The sequence below is a fragment of the Hemiscyllium ocellatum genome, chromosome 23, assembly GCF_020745735.1.
Source record: "Hemiscyllium ocellatum isolate sHemOce1 chromosome 23, sHemOce1.pat.X.cur, whole genome shotgun sequence".
NCBI lineage: Eukaryota > Metazoa > Chordata > Chondrichthyes > Orectolobiformes > Hemiscylliidae > Hemiscyllium > Hemiscyllium ocellatum.
The window spans coordinates 46,798,887-46,820,667 of NC_083423.1; the positions used below are offsets into that span (position 1 = coordinate 46,798,887).

The 21,781-nt window shown below is 39.8% G+C and overlaps 1 protein-coding gene across 3 annotated transcripts in view; it reads left to right on the top strand.

Annotated features, from left to right (window-relative positions):
- ptpro (protein tyrosine phosphatase receptor type O) overlaps positions 1–21,781 on the top strand; it is an 80,748-nt gene that overhangs the window by 53,951 nt on the left and 5,016 nt on the right. For all 3 annotated transcript variants that reach the window (XM_060843204.1, XM_060843205.1, XM_060843206.1), the window contains exons 13-19: positions 6,976–7,011; positions 9,108–9,189; positions 9,862–9,952; positions 15,207–15,283; positions 17,031–17,165; positions 18,155–18,304; positions 20,075–20,229. In XM_060843204.1, coding sequence (XP_060699187.1) covers positions 6,976–7,011; positions 9,108–9,189; positions 9,862–9,952; positions 15,207–15,283; positions 17,031–17,165; positions 18,155–18,304; positions 20,075–20,229 — 726 coding nt within the window. The remainder of the gene's footprint in view (positions 1–6,975; positions 7,012–9,107; positions 9,190–9,861; positions 9,953–15,206; positions 15,284–17,030; positions 17,166–18,154; positions 18,305–20,074; positions 20,230–21,781) is intronic.

Here is a 21,781-nt window from a genome sequence, read left to right on the forward strand (position 1 = left end):
TAATGACCATGAAACCATTGCTAATTGTCAGGAAAAACCATGTGGTTCACTACTGTACTTTAGGGATGAAAACTGCCATCTTTACCTGGTCTGGCCTACACATGACTCCAGACCCATAGCAATGTGACTTATTCTTAAGTGGGCAATCTGGGACAGGCAAGAAATACTGGCCTAGCCAGTGATGTCCACGTCCCATGAATGAGTTTAAAAAAAAGGACATAAGCTGGTGGAATGGGCACTCATTTGGCAGTTATTCAATGGAGAGACTTGTGAAGTGATGCTTTTATTGTTAGTTGGAGGAAAGAGGCAATATACAATAAAGGGAATGCAGGGACACAGAGACCTGGGTGTAAATGTGCACAGGATTTGGCAGGGCAGGTTGAGAAGGTGGGTGAAAAGGCAGATGGGATCTGTGTCTTAAATAAAGAAAGCTATAGAGTATAAAACCGAGGAAGTTATGAGCACCATTAAACACTGATTCAATCTTAACTGCGGTTGTGGGCCAGTTATGAGAACTGTAGTTCAGTTGATGACACATGAATGTGGGAAGCAGATATACATCACTGAGAAGCTGTTGAGAGCAGTGCTCCAAATGAAGAAAATAGAGGATATTGCAACAGCTTTTGAAGTCTTCCAGCTTCTACATGTCTGGTCATCTCTGGAAGTCGGAAACCTGCAGAAACGTTGTGTCTGACGAATGATTTGGCTTTGCTCAAATCAAGCAAACTACTTAACAAAATGTTAGTTGTCCAAGTGTTGCAAGAAGTCATGATTAAAGGATGGCCCCAAAGCATAGGGGTATATTTGTTGCTGTAAGAATGTATAGGGCAATCAGAGACAAATTGACAGTCCTCAATGGGCATGTTGTATAAAGGAATTGAGACGAGAGATGCTAAAGTGCATCTGTGCAGGCTACTAAGGAATGGAGCTGAAAATGTGTTGCGGGAAAAGCGCAGCAGGTCAGGCAGCATCCAAGGAACAGGAGAATCGACGTTTCAGGCATGAGCATCTGCAGTCCTCACTTTCTCCTACTAAGGAATGGAGTCAAGTTTGAGGAAGGCAACCAATGTGCTGGGTTGGTCAAATATGAGCAAAAAATCCATATCAGTGCTGTGCTTGTAATGAGTACCGAGCTAAATAAACCAGGCTTTTGATGACACATGAGGTTGCAGACAGAGTACGGCTAAAGCTGTGAGTACTTGCCTTCACTTTCTCAGAAATGATCATCTTGTTCCATAGACTACTGTTCTGACTACTGGGAGATGGGCCAGTTGACTAAAATAACAATCTGTGAGACTCAGTTCATCGGTGAAAAACTTAACTGCTTTGTAAATGTTATTAAAATTTAACGGCACACATTATCTCCACACCATCCCAACAAAATGGAGAGGCAGAGCAAATCAAACACAGATGTGTACAAGGCAATACTCAAGTGGAGAAGAAACATGCCCACTGAACACACAAAAAGTAATCCAACACAAAGACAAATGGTAACTACTCTTCCTGATAGCAAAAAAGCCAAATTTCATTTTACTAAACCATTCCCAAGGCTGAGTAATGGAGAGCTAGGCAATATTCTGGACAAGCTTCAGCCCGAGTGGTAACTTGGCACTGTGTATGGCAGGCACCATCTTGATTGTATGCAGCGGAAATGAATGAGCAAATTCAGCCCCACAATAACAGGCAATAAGCGCAGTAGGAGAAACGATTTCTCAACTGGCAGGGACAATCAGGAAGATGTGAACTCATCGCCTGCATTAGCCTTTGCTCAACCAACAGACCCAATGATCCACAGCAAACATACAGGTACCATGGCAACAGCAAGTGCCTGCCCAGGGGAGCAACATCTCCCTGACAAACATTTAATGACCACATGTGCCATCAAGAGACTGGCATTAATTTGAAACCATTTTCAAAATGCATCTGCAGAGATGGAAGAAAGTAACAACTGCTAATGCGTGAAAACAGTTGTGCATGCTGGGTAATTTGGGCCACTCAAAATTATAATGCAAGCAATTTTTTGTATTTCTCAGATGGGCGGTGGTTGGGATAGAAATGTAACACTGTGCCTCCTGGCTTCCCATAGTCACCTGGCCTCTACCAAGGGGCAATGGGGAGATCCACTTTGAGCTCATTCAAGTAATGATACATTACAGACAATATGTTACTAGACTGAACTCATAAGAGTTAAGAACGTGAGGAGACTGATTTGCAGAAGAAGCAACAACAATGGTTTTTGCTCTCTGAGTGGTGAGGGTTTAGAAAGCACTATGTGAATTTAAGCTGGCCTTCAGAAAAGAATTTGATTGGTGTCTGCAGAAAAAAAAATATAATTGTAATGCTACGAGGGAAAAAGGCAGGCATTGGGACTCAAGGAATCACCCTTGTAGTGAGCTAGAATAGATATGGGAGACTGAATGGCCAACATAGATATCAATAGGAAAAGAAAGAAATTATGGTCCTTCCAAGACTGATGTCGCACCGATGTAAGGAGAGGCATGAAAATATTGGTGCTGGCCACTGTCAGTTTTAGGACACTGCTCCTAGAGCTGGCCACTTTGTGCAAGGTGACCTCAATGCTCGGATAGACTAGACAATTAGGCTTTTAAAGATATAATAGTGAGTTTATGCTAGAGGCTTTGTCAGTTGGTCTTCTATTTCCAGTTGCACAAGATCAGATCAAATGCCTGGAATTGGGCACCAATCAGAAGGCTGGGATTCCAAGCCTCCTGATAGGCCCATTGCAGGTACAGCCAAAGAACACTTTTTTGGTGGGGTTCAACACCACCCCCTCCCACTGCCTTGCCCCCAAGAGAGTAGCTTGGCTTCTCTTAATTCAATAAAAATATTTGAGAGGGAAAATTGTTGCTGATGTACTCTGTCCAGTTTTTCACCTCATACTACACCTAGCTGCTCCTTGGAAGTTGGTAGGTCTCCAGAAGTGAGCGTGATTGCCTGCGAGGTTTTTCGGACAGGAAAACCGTCTCCATGCCAAGTCAGTCACATAGAAAGCTTAGTTTTAATTAGTTTCCCTCTACAGACAGCTTTAGGCCCTGAAACAAATCCAGCTCTTGTTTCCTGAAAGCTTGGTGAAATTTCGAGCCAAAGACTGATGCCTAGCTGTTAACACAATAATAACTCGAGGAGAGTTCTTCCTAACTGCAATTCAGTCTCCGTAGTCTTGTGCTTAATGTCTAATTGGAAGCAAGTCAAATACTGCGGCAGGAATTGAGAAGAATAATATAACAGGTAATGGTTTTAATTTTGTGTTTGCACGTGTGAATGAAGCTATTAGTCATGTTAACTTTGTGCATTTCTCTATCTGTATTTCATTGTAACACTATCTGAGTTGTGCAGCATGTCTGTGTTACTGCAGAATCTCTTTATACTGTACCTAACTAAGTCTTGCTTCATGTGTATGTTAATTGCAGGCTCCTTTCTCTTTTATTAATCAAACAGACTCTATGTCTATATGTGTCTGTGTTGCATTTTCTCAGGCGTAGAAGTATTTTTGCTGTGCTTGCACTTCTCCCATCATGCCTTTGGACTGACTATCTTTTGGCCTTTGGTATTAACCCTTGGTAAGTTTATTTTAACAGTCTTCTTACCTAAAGCCTCCTGAGAAATGTTAAAACTGAAGCATCTCAACCAGATGTTCTCTCACAACTGTGTTGTGAGAAACTATGAGCTACAATATGGAGGATAGTTCAGAAAATTACTTGTGTTATATACCATAGAGTTATGGGCATTTGTTCTGTCATTTTGTAAGGAGCATGAGGTTAGTTTGTAACTGGTTAGGCCAATTCTCATTGAGTGTTTAGAAGAATGTGAGGTGATCCTGTTGAAACACAGTGTCCTGAGGGGTCTGAAGAGGATGGCTCCACTTGGAGTTGAGACGAGAATTAAGGGAGGCAGTTTCAGAGCAAGAGATCTCACTTTTAACATGAAAGTGCAGATTCTTTTGTTTTTATCTCTGAGAAATTCTTTTCCTCAAAAGCAGTGTCATTGAATTACTTCAAGGTGGAGTTCGATAGATTTTTGATTAACAAGAGAGTCAAGGGTTATGGGTACAGACAGGAAAGTGGAGTTGAGGTCACCACAATTTTATTAAATGACCAAGCATGCTCAAAAGGAAGGGCTGGCTGGCTGGTATACTCTGACTCTTGATTCCCATGTTCCTATGTTCAGTATGTAGGGGAGGCAGTGACTTGGTGATAATGGCACTGGACTGGCAATCCAGAACCCCAGGCCTACATTCTGGAGAGAGGAGTTAGACTCCTACCATCACAGATGGGGAAATTTGAATTCAATAAAAGACTGGAATGGAGAGGTGGTCCAATGGTGTCCTCCTGAGACTGTAGATTGTTGTATTAAAAAAAATAACAGGCATCAGATTCATTAATGTCCTATAAGGAAATCTGTCATCTTTACCTGGTCTGGCCTACATGTGACTACTCGCCTACAGTAATGTTGTTGACTCTAACTGCCCTGTGGGCAATTAGGGATGGACAATAAATGCTGGTCTAGCCAGCATTGCCTACAGTAATGTTGTTGACTCTAACTGCCCTGTGGGCAATTAGGGATGGACAATAAATGCTGGTCTAGCCAGCATTGCCCACATCCTGTAAATAATAACAAATAGGATTGACCAAGGGCCTTAGGAAAGAATTAACTTACAGCAAAATTTATACTTTATTATGGAAAAAAATCAGGTGAGAATGAATGCCAAGCCAGAGGAGAAGTGACCAAATGGTTAAAGTTAAGCAAAGTTTGAGGAAGAACACTCCAGTGTGTAAGGCCCAGATGGATGATAGTGTGGTTGCCAGGTGAATGAAAAGCAGGAGATGAAGGGTACAGAGAGGGTGGATAGAGATAAGTTTTTTCCCAGGGTAAGGGATTCAATATCGAGAGGTCACACATTCAAGGTGACAGGAGAAAAGTTTAAGGGAGATAAACGTGGAAAATACTTTATACAAAGGGTGGTAGGTGCCTGAAACACATTGCCAGCAGAGGTAGTGGAGGCAGGCACAGTAGATTCATTTAAAGTGCGTCTGGACAGATGCATGAGTAGGTGGGGAGCAGAGGGATACAGATCCTTAGGAATTGGGCGATAGGTTTAGACAGTAGATTTGGATCAGGACAGGCTTGGAGGGCCGAAGGGCCTGTTCTTGGGCTGTAAATTTGTTCTAAACAACGCCAGCACTGGAGAATGCTTGGCTTTGTTAGGGTTGTAAGACTTGCTGAATTTGCAACTGGGTGAGGTCTCAATGCAACTGCAATACTAGGATACAGATTTTAAATGAATCAGTGGGAAATCAAGGAGCCAATGTGAATCAGCAAGAACAAGCTAATAAGTAAACAGGCAGTAGATTTAGGTTCCAAATTTAACATTTTTATCATCAGTTATAGAATTTCAGTGGCTTTGTAGGTTATTAATTCCTAAACTCAAGCTCTTTAAAATTAGTCACTGTTTATGTACCTGGGAATATGTCTTGTGTTGGGAAGCTAGTAAACGACAAGTCTACATTGTAAAAAATATTGATAACTACATCACTGCATGAAAAGATGAAGAACTAATTCAAGTGCATTGAATTAGTGATCGATGTGCCTACATTCAGATTTATTAACAAATATGAATGTAAATATCGTTAGCTATATTGGTTAGATTATGGCATTAAATGTTAATATATACTGAAGTATATTTGAAGATTTAATTGAGGTGTATAAAATTACAAAGGTCCAGGATGGAGTGAATAAATGCAACCAATTTCCCTTGGCACATAGATCAATCATCAGAGGGTACAGGTTTAATATAATTGATAGAGGATTAGAGGAGGAAATGCAGGATCCACCTGCAAGATGAAAGCACATTGAAGCCTGGTGCTTGAAAGGCTAGTCAAAGGAAGAACTCTCATCACATTTAAAATCATAACTGTACTTGGAGGTGCCATAACCTCGAACCCTAGAGACCAAGAGCCAGAAAGTTGGATTATTTTGGATGTCGGTTTTCAACGGCTTGCTGTGGTGTGAATTTGACAAGTTTCTACATTCACTATGAATCAACATATCTATGTAATGAGGTATATTGGTATTTAACACTGCTACTTTATAAGATATCCCAGTAAGGTAATATACAAGAACCATATAATAAATCAGTAATCTGCCAATAAACTAAACAATACAGACAAGCTTCTTCTACAGTATACATTAACTCAAACCTACATTTCATTAGTAACAATAGTAATGAATGTAGCCACATCCTAAAATATGCTAATGTATATTACTATACTAATTGTATACTATAATAACATAATATAGTATACATTATGCAGTGCTATATGTGTAGTATGCATTATACTCTCACAAAATGTAAGTATTAATACTATTCACATGTTAAATACATGTAAAATCACAATCATGAGTAATGTATATACTAATGTGCTGATATTATAAGATTGAATAACTGAAGCACATATATTTTTACATACAACGCCACTACATTGTTGGACACACTGGTGACACAGTGTTCTTACACTGAGTATGGCTCCCTGTTGTGAATGCTGTACTTACCCTTGTGTTTGCCTCTATGTCCAGCCAGATCCTTTTCATTGTGTAATCACATTTGCTGCATTTTATTGTATGTTTATCAATATTTTGTGTCAGTTATTACCAACCTGCATGGATTCTGTCCTAGCCTTTAATCCATTGCGACTTTTCCTTCATCGGATTGAGATGTGTGCTTATCAAATATCAGGTTAGTAAAATGGAAATGACTCAGGAGAGAAGGGGATAAGAAATCATTTTTTTTACTGTAAGTTATATTCAAGTGTAGATAGCTACTGAGAGTCTTTTGAACAATGACTTCCAAATTATGTTCAAGTGTGCTGTTTGTTACAATTGAGGAAGTTTCATAATGTTCATTACTGAAGCTAGAAACAGATGGCATCTTTCTAATCAGATGTTCTTTAATTACAGGAATAAATATGCATTGAAGAAGAGGAAACTGGCCAAGTATGTTCAGCACTTTTCTGATGAACTTGAAACTGATCAAACATGGTTCTGATCCAAGTGTTAGACAGTGAGGTATCACTACCAGTCAACTAAAGTGTATCTATCCCATATTACAAATCGGGCTTGCTTCTTTGCATAACTCCAACGCTGATGCAGAAGAATAGGGCCTTTGTAAATTCTAGATAGATCTACAAGGATCTTCAGGTGCAGGAAGATACAACACTGCAGTTTTATAAAGTAGATGTTTCCAGTAAATTTTTATTGTGTGTAAGAGGAAAATGTGTTCCTAAGACTAGGAAATTTGTTGGATCTGGTCTCCATTAGGCTGCTGATTTATAAAGTTCAGATCTCGATGTACAACTTTTCTTCAGCCCAGTTATGGAGAAGCACTGATCATCTGGGGCACACAGTAGTCTTTCTCAAAGTCTCTATTTAAAACCAAGACCAATCTTTGCACAAACCAAATCGAAATGTCAATCAGAAACCATGGCTTGCAACTTGATACTGAGATTGCCTTCCTGACCACACCACATCCTCTTTACAATCATTCCAGTCAAACTTACAGGGTTCAAGTAAGTCTTCTTACAATATTGTCCTCAACAATGATACATTGCAGAATTTCTCACTGGGTAATTAGACAATGGCGCAGATGAAGGTTCTTTTTTAGCTCATTTATCCATATTTTAAGGTCTGCCTGTAACCACCCATGCATTTCTGAGGCAAGAGGACGGCTAGCAACCACTGTCATAATGTGCTGCACAAAAGATGCAACTGCCAAATGTATAACCAAGTCACTGATGTGACGTGGCTTTGGTTTTTACCCACCTCTTTACTCATGAGAAACCTCACTCAATTAGTGAACCTGAAAAGTCATCATGGAGCTAAGTGCATCACAAGTCTTTCATCCTCTTTAAAGGTTGTATTCGTTGTACTGTAATACTGGGCCCAAAAGGGTGAAATCATTTTAAATGGTCTGACAAGTTAAATTTATAATGACGAGTCAAAATAAAACCTATTTTCATTTTAATAACTTCCACTAAGTCAGCACTGAGGAGTAATACTCATAACTGATGAGTTAGTGAAAAATGTATTGGGAGACCACAGACAGCTGTGATTATTTTTAGCTGGTTAGACCGAGCAATAGTTTTTTTTAATTTAAGCTGCTTCTTTCTCAGCACTGTAGAATATTGATTGTATTTTTTTTCCAATTATTGATCCTTGCTCCTTGCACATGAGTAATTGCTGATATGACTTTGAGCTGCAAGTTGTTGATTTTGGTTTGCACTCACTTCCTTTCTGGGGCGGTGTGCACTGCTTCCCAGAATTGCTCAACCGAAACTGTTGGTCTCTTGCACAAAAAACTCATGACCTCTGCACTAACAGCCCTCTCAAAAAAGATTTTAAATATTTAGAAATAACCTGGCATATTTCATCCCTCTGAGGTGCCCATTGAGCAGTCCGTGTTTAAAAAGAAGTGTGCGATAGTCCGGCTCTTGTTTAATTATTAGTGAACATATTACCTGTCTCAGAGAATGGAGCCAACCAAACTGAGAACATGAAATTACTGTAGCCTGTTGATCACCTTCTATTGTTTAAAACAAAAATTGCTAGAAATATAAAACAGGCCAACACATTTTACACTGTTTCGCATTCTACCCACGGAACTCTCATTTGATTGCCTCTGGCTGCAGCTTTTAAAATGGAGAACCTTGCAAATGGTAAATGTTGTGTTCTTGTTGTATCTGTGTCCTGTCAGTGATTTAGCAGAGTCAGTGCGACAAGTCTCCAGTGCACCCAACCCGTTAGTTCACACCAGCAATGTGCATCTAAATGTAACTATGCATTTACACATGTTACGAGTGTAACTTTAAGCAGTCCTTTCCATAGGCCAGAAATGAATTAAATAGGCATGAGCGTGACTTACATGATTTTGAAATAACAGAAGTCGCTTGACTAAAGTTCTAATAATGTCACCCTTCACTGCCGTAGCAAAGGCATCTTGAGAAGTGAATTTATCTTTAATGTGAATTCATCCTTTTTTTTAAGGCCAATTACAGGAGTTAAAATTAATGGACTGTTCTGTTTACTTCCCATAGCCCTGTTCAGCTGGACGATTTTGAGTTATATCTGAAGGATATGGGTAGAGACTCTGATTACAAATTCTCTCTGCAGTTTGAGGTAAGGTACTCCTTCAGCTAATGAGACACTTACGGAAATATTTGCTCCTCCTTTTCTTTGCTCGTGCACGTACTTGGTAAAGTCACTGTAACCCGAGAGGGCTGCTCTGTCCAAGAGACAAAGATGACCCGGGGATGAGTTTAACCTGAGGGTCGCCTCACCTATGCCAGCGCAGGAATTGAACTCATGATGTCACTTTGGGTCAGCAACCAGCTGTCCAGCCAACGAATCCCCTTGATAGCTCAGCTCAGATAGCAGGCAAACAACTGTTACCTTATGTTCCAGCCTTTACGTTGTCTGGTTAGATAGGCAGTGTGTGAGAATAGGCTGTGGTTCACCATCACTGATTTATTTCAATTTTTTCCTTCTTCCCTCTTCTACAAACACCAACCCCAATGGGAAAGTCTCCTGTTTCTGTTCAGTGTCTCCCTCAGTGACTGACCAGCATCACAGCATCATATTGACTCTTGTCTATAAACTGGAGTGATGTTAATGGCACCACATTGCCTGAGAGGTCAGCTGATCCACCTCCACTACGAACAAGTCATTTTACAATTCATTTTTATATTAAACAAACATGTGTTTGTCCATGTGTTTCTACTTGTGCCTTCTCATTATCGTGCCGATCATGTCTTTCCATGAACTCATTATCATTCTGGTTTTCATTGTCAGGATCTAAAGCTTGTGGGTCAGGATATACCCCATGATGCAGCTGAACTGCCAGTGAATCGATGTAAAAATCGTTACACTAATATCCTGCCGTGTGAGTATTTACGGAGTCATACAATACTGCATTCATCAAATAATCCTCTCTCACGTCATTTTCCACTGTCTGGAAGTGTAATTCTTGTGAAACATGGAGAGCTTTAAATTAAATGCATTGCAGCTTTTAAACCAAGTTGCTTTTAGATTAAACTCCCAAAGGACTATTTCTGTTCCTAACAGTTCGTAGGTTCAATTGGTTTACTAATGGTCTGAGTGATAAGTGTTGGAAGGCGCTCATTTTTTTTCTACCATGTGGACTTTTATATTATGATGTATTTTCATAATTTAGAGAAAAATGTTGAAAACTGCAGGTTTGACGTTTAACCTATTTATTTACACATTGAACTCGAACATGCCACGACCAGTCCCACTTTGCTGACTCAGCCGTTTGTCCTGTTCAAGCTTGCTAACAGTCCTGCAATATTAATCCATACCTTCTCGCTGACCCAGGGGAAGATCTACCCTGCCAGCTCAAGGAGAGGTCCACTGAAGTGGGCTGAAGGTATTGCTTCTGCACACCAGCCATCCTGCAACACCCAATCCACTACAGAGTGTTGGCACGACCCCATTGGGAACGTTGTGCTGAGAAACGAGCCCCACTATTCCACTTAAGCCTCGACAAATGTGTATTAAGGCACAAAATCCAATTTTACCTGGCTGACTGACTGCAGTTTGGAAACCAAACTTAAAGTTTCGTTATGAACAGGAAAAATAACTTTATAATCAATACCTCTACTTTAACAAAGAAGATTTATTATTAATTGCTAAATTAACACTATTAAACTTAAGCTATGCCTTTTTTTACCCTAGCACACACTCAATTATGATTGACACATAAGGTAGAAAGTTTGACACCAAAACAGTGGATGGCAGGAAAGTATACAATCGGTGAAGAAACTGTGTCCCAAATGCAGACACACAAGTAGAATGAGCTGCTGTTATAATCCACGTGTTGTAAAGTGCTTCAATGCACACTTTATTCCCCTTTTTTAAAAAAAAAACAGTGTTCATGCTTCCATTTTTGGTTCACAGTCCAAAATAAAAAAGGTGTGGTCTTTACAGTCATAGTAACATGATGAAAGCAGTTAGGATTAAATGAGAGGTTCACCCTGAACACTTCAATATATGACCACTAATGGGTGACACGGTAGCTCAGTGGTTAGCACTGCTGGTTCACTGCACCAGGGACTCAGGTTCAATTCTACCCTTGAGCAACTGTCTGGAGTTTGCACTTCTCCCCGTGTCTGCGTGAGGTTTTCCCTCACACAGTCCATGGATGTGCAGGTTAGATGGATTGGCCATGCTAAATTGCCCATAGTGTCCAGAAATGGACTGGGTTACAGGGATAGGCTAGGTCTGAGTGAGATACTGTTTGGATGGTTGGTGAGGACTCAATGGGCAAAATGGTCTCCTTCCACACTGTAGGGATTCTATGATGAAATGTAATAAATAAACAGATAAAGTTGAGGCAAGGGAGTAGAATAGGAATGTGGAAAATGAAGGTCAGTGAATGGCAGGGAGGGAACAAGGGGAGAAGGGGGCACCAAGTAGCAAGAAAGAGAAAAATAATATTACTTAGATAGAGAACTACTGCAGAATTCTCAGATGCAGAAGAATCTAGATGTTATGAAACTTTGAGGTATTCAAGAATGTTAAAGAGTTAAGTCTGGCACTATTTTTATATGGTTTTAAGTACAATGCAAATGAATTAATGTCACATCATTGAGCTTTTTACTCCCTCAGAATGTCAATCCATGTGTGAACATGGCCCACCCTGATGAGCAATGAATGCTTGTGGATGATTGCATTGACTTAGTGTTCTTGACAGAACATAGTTAAGAGGTGATAACACTTTTCCCATAACCATTGCTCCTCCGCCAAATATTTTCCATCACTCACCCTTCCTAGACCATCCCGCAGAATAACTATCACACTAACTAAATACCACACCCTTCTGACTCCCTGTTTCTCTTGAATATCTTGCCTTGTTTCACCCATTCACCTCTCCACTTCAATCCTTTTTTCCCTGTTGGCCTTTCCACCTTAGTTTTCTCACTGAGGTATCGTCATTGCGTCCCTCCCTCCACCTCTGCACGCAGTACCATCTCAAGCTCAGTCATTTCAACCCTCACTTCAACTAAGGGTGTTCTCCTCACTGAGCTCACTGCCATCTCGTCTTCCCTTAATGTAAACTCCCCAACTCATATCCATGGCAATCCCCTTGATCTTGCTATTTTCAATCAAAGGAATGTTCTCTTTCCTTGTACTGCTGTTCACCCACATCTGCCATTGTCTTTTCCTATGACTACTGCCTTTTCCTAGTTCACCTCCAATTTCACTTACAACTGAAGAGCCTTTAACCCACTAAGTGAGTGCTGTTGGGGTAGTGGCTAAATCACTGGACTAGAAATCCAGAGGCCCAGATTAATGCTCTGGGAAGATGGTTTCAGACCTCACCAAGGCATCTGTTGGAATTTAAATCTGCTTAATAAATCTGGAATTGAAAGTGAGTTTAATGGGTAATTGAAATGATTTGAAGCCATCAGTTCACAAATGTAGACCAGAGAAGGAAATCTGCCTTTCTTACATTGGCTCTCAGTCAAGCAATGACTAGACTTTAAAATTATTTTTCTTGTTTCCAAATTCTCTTCCCATTTCTGTAAAGGGAGGTGATGACCCAGTGGTATTAACGCTGGACTGTTACTCTGGAGACCCAGATAATGTTCTGGGGACACAGGTTCAAATCCCACCACAGCAGATGCTGGAATTTGAATTTAATGAATACCTGGAATGAAGAGTGTAATGATGACCATAATCCAATACTGTGGTCAGAAAAACCCATCTGGTTCACTGTCCTTTAGGGAAGGAAACTGCCATCCTTGCCTGTTCTGGCCTATATGTGACTCCAGACCCACAAGCGGTGTGGTTGACTCCTAATTGCACTCTCGGCAAATAGGGATGGGCCATACATGTTGCCCTCATCCTGTGAATGAATAAAGCAAAAAGAAAAATCTCCTCAATGCCAACACACCTCAAAGGTCTGCATTCCTCTCAGCTGGCCTTTTGAGCATCAATAATTTTAATCCCACTGTTGTTGGTGTCTGTGCCTTACACTGTCCACACGTGCAGTACCTCTCTCACTGATGTTCAAATTTATTGGGCTTATTTGGATGCTGCCAACTCTTCACTGGCAGGGTGTCTGTCAAAATGTGCATGCACAGAACTTCCTACCATGATTATCTTTCAGAGATATGCTCAAGTCTTAATGTGCGACTCAGTGAAACATTTTACTTTGTGACTTTACATGGGATGCACCCTGGGATGTTCCATTACATTCATGATGCCATCGAAATGTAATTACAGTAATTGGCATTGGAGGAGAAGCAGGATTGAGAGTCCACAGTTCAGATAGAACAGGGACAGTACTGAATGTAGACAGTGGTGAGAGCAGAGGTCACAGATAACAGGGACAGCGAATGAGATGAGAGGTAACAGCTCAGTAAATATCATTCTGGGGTGACCAGAAAGACCAAAACTGCTTTTTCCAGTCTTGTGTGCTCATTTACAGTAAGTCCTCAAAGTTCCCATAGGAACCAACACTAATACTGTAGTAACAGTAAGATCTTCCTTATCATAAAACCAACTATTAACACTTTATTAGAAGCTGGGTGTTTACGCCTACTCAAGGCCGAGATAATTACATTTTAGAGCAAAGGGACAAAAATGGAGTTGAGAATTATGCTATTAGCAATCATCGCATTGATTGGCAGAGCAGATTTGAAGGGCTGAATGGCCTACATTTTATGGTTTGATTTATTCTACCTTCTAAATTAAAACATTTTGCATTGTTTAATTCCTTTAGTGGGAAACGAAATAACTTTTAGAATAAGTTGAAATTTGCAACTTGAAACTTTTCTTTCATATTTTTGACGTATCTCCTTCTCATCGGTGATCCCACTTCTTGGCATAGCTTCTTTCCATTCTCAGGACCTCTCTTCAAACCTCCCCCCAACCACCACCACCAGTTATACATCTTTCCTCACTTCATGGCCTCTGATTAGTGTCTGCATCTTCACTCCCCAACTCACCTTCTTACTGGTTCATCTCCTGGACTTGCTCTGCCTCCCAAGGTCTAAATGCAGTCTGAAGCCGGAACTCTTCCTTCATGGAAGTGTGAATCCCACTGGTTGGAAGTGCTGGCTGTTCTATAGTCCACGGGCTTTCAAATGCTCCCCATTTGCTCGTTCGCTTTCCTGAATGTTTACTTTGAGCTAGGGCCTTGGAGAGAGCAGGAGCAACTTTGCAAGTTACTTTTAATAACCACATGGGTTGCAAAAAGCGCCAGTAGTTCTGAATAATTGGGATACGCATTTTCATTGCATAGAGTTCGTGCTTCAGATTGAATCTGGATCTTGAATAGGAAACCAAGTGCAACAGAGGGATGTAGCTTATCTGGCGATGAAGGGTTAGAAGTAGGGAGCAGCCATTACTTCTCCCAAAGGGTTGTGAATCTGTGGAATTCACTGCTCCAACATGCGGTGCATGATGGGAATGGGCCAAATGGCCTTATTCTGCTCCTATATCTTAGGAAATTATGAGTCTGTAACTCAAAAATCAGGAAGGCACCAGCCAGGCCACACAGGAGGCAACGTTCAGATTAATCTCTAACATGTGAACAAGGAGCAAATTTAGGTTTCTCCCAGTCACTAAAATTACAGCTGATGTGAGAATGAATCTTGTGACTTTCTACAAAATTGCAGGTACCCATTAAATAACCAACATTAAAGTGAAACAACACTAAACAGGGCAGCTTCAGAATACATAAGGATCATGCATTCTGAGCTCCTGACCACCACACCTCTCATTTAGCTCTCCACGCTGGAGGCTCCCTGCCTTCAGTCCTGATGAAGGGCTTTGGCCCAAAACGTCAATTTTCCTGCTCCTCAGATGTACCTTTGTCTTTTCAAAAAAAAACAATTTGCCAAGAGGAATTGACTATTAATGAGGGTCCAATTTCTGAGGCCCTAATCTGCACAGTTGCATTTCAAGATAAACCTATCTCTTGGCATTGATTATTTGTTATTATCCCTCCAGTGGCAACTTAAATGAAGCAAATATTCCTATTAACTTTGGCACTAATTGACTGAGATATGTAGTAGGTACATCGTAATGGCTTACTATTCCTTTCAAATATGGTTAAGAGGTTACTTAAAGAGATCTAACGTCTTCATTGGATGCCATTTTCTCCACAGACGACTTCAGCCGAGTGAAATTAAGATCTCTTCACAATGAAGAGGGCTCGGACTACATCAATGCTAACTACATCCCTGTAAGTAATGGTGTGGTACAGAAGTTTTTAATCATTCTTTTTCAGTCTCAGTGGTTTCAATTGGAGAGAACTTGGTTCATTAAGATGTCGCTGACATGACATCCCATGCCTTCCCCCTACAAGAAACAGAGCAACGCCGATGGTTTTATAAAGTTTGATTTACCAAAACAACAACCCTGACGCCATCTCAGTATTTTTGGAGTAGCTTAAAAACAAGCCCAACCACAGATGGTCATATCTCACAATTACTGTAAATGCTTTGTAACTTAATGCCCACTTTGTACGCTTAATATTTAAATTGATTGTCCTTTAGCAGTTTCAGTGCGGTAAAGTAGTGGAATTAATTTTTAAACAGTCTGAATCATTCACCTATCTGAGGATCTGAAGACCTAACTGAAACCAACATGTTCATTCTAAAAGATGAGAAACTTAACAAACAATCCAGGTCTTTTTCAACATATAATTTCAATTACATCACACTGTAAACTTTTGCTATAAATTCTGTCTTGTGATCTTATACTCCACAACCACCTGATGAAGGAGCTCTGAAAGCTAGTGCTTCTAAATAAACCTGGATTTGTGTCATTTTTAACTTTGTATCTGAGGATCGATATCAAAATGTTCAATTAAGCTGCTTACTCCTCCAATTTGATCTGTAAACTGGCACAAGTAACAACATAGATTTTCAGGTAGTTGTGTTCTCAAGTTACTTGGTCAATTCACTCATTCGGGGGAGAAAATGGGGCTAGTTTCGCAATTAATTTCATTGTTTAAAATGAACATTTGCCACTTGATGTTTAGATCTTTAAAGTTTTATTTTTCTTGTTTTCTTTAAATTCCTCCTCCTGAGTAGCTGAAGACTCTTGGTGAGGGTTTGATGCTGAGACTGTCAGGTTCAATCAGTAGCCACTTGCCATGTGTGACATTTCACAAGTGTCACTATGTTAATATAATCATCTCCCCAAAACTGAAATATTTGTGGCCAATAAGAATAGCAGGATCATGATCAAGAGTACAAATGACAGCTGATGTTATTTTCTCCTTTTGGGAAGAGCAGTATGATAAAGTATAATGGTTCTGTAATGGCTCAGTTCCCATTCATTAACTCAAAGAGGAGAAACCCTTGGGCATTTCTGTTTGGTCACAGTGATGAATTAACTTGCAATAACAACATGATTCCCAGGATCTGGGCAGCAACCTGCAGGTTCCCCTCTGAGCCACTCACCACCATGACTTGGAAAAGTATGGTCATCACTTCAATATTGGACCAAGATCCTGCAATTCTGCCCCTAAGGACATTGTGGGTCAACCCACAGCACATCAACTGCAATGGTTCAAGAATGCAGCTCATTGTCATTTTTACAAGGGCAACAAGGGACAGGCAACAAAATAGTGGTCAACCAGCAAAGTCCATGTCCCATAAGTGTATATAAAAAAAACTTAGAGGGTGCATTTTAAAATGGGATTGCAAAGAGGGGCTACCTCTCCTTTAGCAAGGACCATGTATAAAAAATTCTGTCTGACAGATGAGGTATAACCAGGAGATATGGATAATTCTGTGTTGAGCAACTAAAGGACTGCTTGAAGTACAGAGAATGGAAGGTTCTGCTGAGCAGGATCGGATGCTGTAGAATAGATAACACTACACAGTATTTCATGTTTCTCATAATGGCAATTGTTTTGGACTTTAGCTATATTACCTATTGTCTTTGGAACAAAAAGGTCAGCTGTAATTTATTTTCCACAGGGATTTAACTCTGCACGTGAATACATTGCAACGCAAGGACCCTTGCCGGAGACCAGAAATGATTTTTGGAAAATGATAATGCAGCAGAAATCCTGTATCATCGTTATGCTTACACAATGTACTGAGAGGAGACGGGCAAGTAACTTAAATAAACTAACAGCAACCACAGTTGTAATGGTCTGGTCCACTTATAATCATCCATCACGCCATCAAAATTGATGTTTCATTAAACATTTTTTTGTTATCGTGACTTTATATACATTATCAGATCTTACTACCGATTCTAGGCACTAGCCAGTGTACATAGACATTTGCTGAAATATTCATATCTTAATCACCCTGTGCAGGGAGTTATTGAGGAGAGGCTCTGCTCTTGGTGTTTTGTCTCTGGATACCTCTTACTCACACATCATGAATGTCCTCACTAGCCTGTAATGGGCGATTGCCCTGATGCTTTAAATTTTAAACGTTCATCTTTAAATCCCTCCACAGATTACGTATTTATTAATTTATGATAACTCAAACATATCTAGAAGTAATATATGGCTCACTCTGAGCTTGCTTTGCTATTCAAGGTAACAAAATATCTTCACACTAACTTCACTTTAACACTCTATTGGGAGAGAGTGGGAATGGCCAAAAATGTATTGATCTCAACTTTAAATGCACCTTGTGACAGTGCATGCACGGGCAGTGAGGAGAGAATTCTGAAGATTCACAAGCCTCTAATTGAAGAGCTTTCTTCTTATCCCATTCCTAAATGGTTCCTGGCTTTATAACCTTCAGGCAGGGAAACAGAAACTAAACTGGCTGAAAATTTTCTATATGTCAGTGCAAATTCATCATTCTTCTAAACTCCACAGAGACTATAAACCCCATTCTATTCAATCTTTTACTTCTGTAACCAATCTAGAACCTGCTAGAAGGTAACTATGCTGTCCTTGGGTAAAGAAACCACAACAGTGCCAGTTATTGAGAGTGTGGGTTTATCGAAGCCATGATATAGAGTTCTTAAATAGATTGTTATACTTCAGCTTTTTGCAGTAAAGGATTAAATGCCATTTTAATTACAAATGCATATTAATTACACAAAAAAATGATGAAAAATTGACTTTTCTTTGCAGGTAAAATGTGACCATTATTGGCCTTTTAATGAACAGCCTGTTGGTTATGGGGACATCACTGTTGAAATGGTATTTGAATCAGAGCCCTCAGATCAGCCTGAGGAGACTTATCAGTCTGAATGGATCATCAGGGAATTCAACGTAAGCTACGTAAGTTGTTCAGCTCTGATTGTGCTGTAAATCCTTTGTTCTGTCAGTCAGTGTGATGGTGATACTTAATTCAAATAAATGCATTTTCATACCCTTCCAAAGAAAATGATCACTAATGTTATTGAAGCAGGAGTGGAGTTGAGATTATAATCAGAGACCCGGTTTGTGCCACGTGTGGCAGCATTTGATTAGCCTCAGTGGCCTTGGGTCACAGAGAATTGATGTTTTACTCCAGCAAGTGTAAACACCTCCATTAAAAAAATGGGGAGATTACTGATAAATTAATATAGCTCGAAGAAAGTAACAGATGATGTTCAAACCAGATACATATCACTGGATGGCAGCTGCTTCATGCTGCGAGTGACCATTATGATCAACAGAGAACAAGAATGCTTGTGGAATTTAGACACTGGCTCAACAACTGCTCTGGTTATAGTTTTATTTTACAATTCCAATTGTCTGATTGCGCAGCAGTACAATAAGTCTAAAATCATATTTAATTTTACTCGCTTGTCTAAATTATTTTTAATTCAAGCTCACTTTTTAACTGAATTAATTAAATATATCCACTAGAAGTTCCATGACCACTCCCCTCTTTGATGCTCTCCATGATGAGAAGTGTCTCCAATGACAGGTGTGGAGTTAGTTTAGATTAGACTCCCTACAGTGTGAAAACAAGCCCTTCGGCCCAACCAGTCCAGACCGACCCTCTGAAGAGTAACCCACCCAAACCCATTTCCCTCTGACTAACGTACTTAACACTAGGGCAATTTAGCATGGCCAATTCACCTGACCTGCACATGTTTGGACTGTGGGAGGAAACCGGAGCACCCAGAGGAAACCCAGGCAGACACAGGGAGAACGTCCAAACAAAATCTGGGTACAATCATGATGTGAAAAATTATCCACACGAGTGATTAAACCATTTGTAGCTATTTCAGGATATGAGATATCTTTGACTATAAAATATTAACCAGGCTTATGACCTCTACTCAGTCTCACATCCAGACATGGAATAGTCACCGAACAAACACTGCTGCTTCACAACATCAGGAACCTGGGTTCAATTCCACCCTTACACAACTGCCAGCATAGTGTTTGTATATCCTCCCCATGTCTGTATGGGTTTCCTCCCATTGTCCAAACATGCAGGTTAGGTGGATTTTCCATAATGTCCACGGATTTGCAAATAGGGGGAGTGAGGCTGGGTGGGTGGACTCAGAATCCCTTTGGGGGGGGGGTTGCGGTGGGAGGAAAGCAGGCCATTTAAGTTCCATTTCCTTCAAGAATTCCAGTATCTTCCTCAAATTTTCCATGTTTCTATGTTGGCTCCTCATTCTCCCTGATTTGTTTGATGGCAAAACAATGATGTGTTTATTGTGCATTTTAAAGGACAACTTGGTCAGCATTTATTGCCAATTAAGTCACATGTAGACCAGACCAGGGAAGGATTGCAGGTTTCCTTTGCTAATGGCCATTAGTGAATTAAATAGATTTTACAATAACTGACAGTAGTTACATCATTGTCATTATTGTTTGCTATTTATTGAATTTGAATTTCACCATCTGCCATGGGACGTGATTCAAACCCATTAGTCTAGGACTCTGGCTTACAAGGCCACCACCTTCCCGACGTTACATTAACTGAATTGTCTAGTTCTTCTCTCTTCCGGGATGGTATTTGTTTACTGTGAACTCAACGTACCCTACTTCAATTTAATTTGTGCAGTTTACTGTAATTAGTTTCCAGATATGTATCCTTTTTTACAGGCAGATGAAATTCAGAGAGTGATTCACTATAATTACATGGCATGGCCAGATCATGGTGTGCCCAGTGCTAGTGCAACAGAGAACATCTTACAGTTCGTACAACTGGTCAGGCAGGAGGCAATGGAGAGACCCGGCCCAATAGTTGTGCACTGCAGGTGAGTCTATTCAATTATGTTATCAGTGCAGCTAGCTGTTTTAACTGTCACCTTGTGACCTGGCCAAAAAAATACCTAGGCTTACAGTATTATTCTGTGCAATTATTATAGTTTTAAAAATTTATTTACCACACTCTAAATGTCAAAAGATTGATATAGTTTTGAGCCAAATTCTCCTTAACTACCGCAATGTTTGAGTAGTCAGTTAAAGATGTGATTGAGAAGGCTCCCTTCTAGTAAATTTAAGGCAAAGTTGCATTAATATTAAAATGATGCAAATAAAGTATAACAGTGAAGTGTATACCTCATGCATTACATTTCTATTGGTGTGTGTTTTTACATTGATGATGTTGATCTCTGTTATCTGGAATATTTGATCAATTGGCACAGTCTTAGCCCCATAGGTGCTAGATAATAAAAAGATTACTGTAAAATAAAATGGACTTCAGTGTTGGTTCAATAGAAAACAATACATCTCAAAGTAAGAAATAGTAATGCATTACTGCTGATCTCACCCACTGCTCCCAGAAATTGTTCCAAAATCTCTTTCTCTCTCTCAAATGTTTCTTTACCATTTTTCTTTAAATTTCAAAATAAATTGGGCTCATCCTATTTTAATTGAAATGGAGTTGTATTTCACACTTATTTGGATTAACTTGGATTCGCACATTACTTTCAATGCAGATTGGATGCATTATAGGTAGTGATTCTTGAGCTATACTAAATTATTCAAGTGAGCCGAAGAAATTCCAAGGCATTATTTAAAGCAGAACAAGGAATAGTCCCAGTATCCTATACAATAATCATTCCTTAGACAATATTACAACATAGATTAGCAGTCTATCTATTCGTTATATCATCATGTTATACGTAATTTAGTTATTCTATATACACAATAATGATGAGAATTCAATGCTTGAGACATTGTATATTTCAAACAGGTATGTATCCTTCCCTTCCTCCTTGCAAGGCAGTATATCACAGAAAGAGGTAATTTAGCTCACTGTACCAGTGACAGCTTTCTGAAAGAATTTTTCATTTAATCCTAGAACGCTCCCTCTTCACCACAGTAAAAACTTAAAAGGATATGTTTTTACAACTCTCTTAATGAGTCTGCATTCTGCTTCTAGTCATACATTTTAGATCCTAACAACCTCATGTTTAACACTTTTCTTGATCTGTCCCTTTATGGTATTAAATGAAAAATGCATTCATTTTAGGGAAGACAGCCTTTCAAGTCTTGAACATTATGAAGTCCTTGATTAATTTTCAATATAAAAGTTATCTTGTTTTCATCTGTTACATGCTGCCTAGTCCTGTTCCCAGGGCTTGATTAATGCTACACTGGCATTGCTTTACAAGATTGGAGAGGTGACCTGTTCAGGATGCATTTCTCACATGCCTGAACTGTACTGTCAAGTGTAGGTAAAAACAATGACTGCAGATGCTGGAAACCAGATTCTGGATTAGTGGTGCTGGAAGAGCACAGCTGTTCAGGCAGCATCTGAGGAGCAGTAAAATCGACATTTTGGGCAAAAGCCCTTCAAGTGTA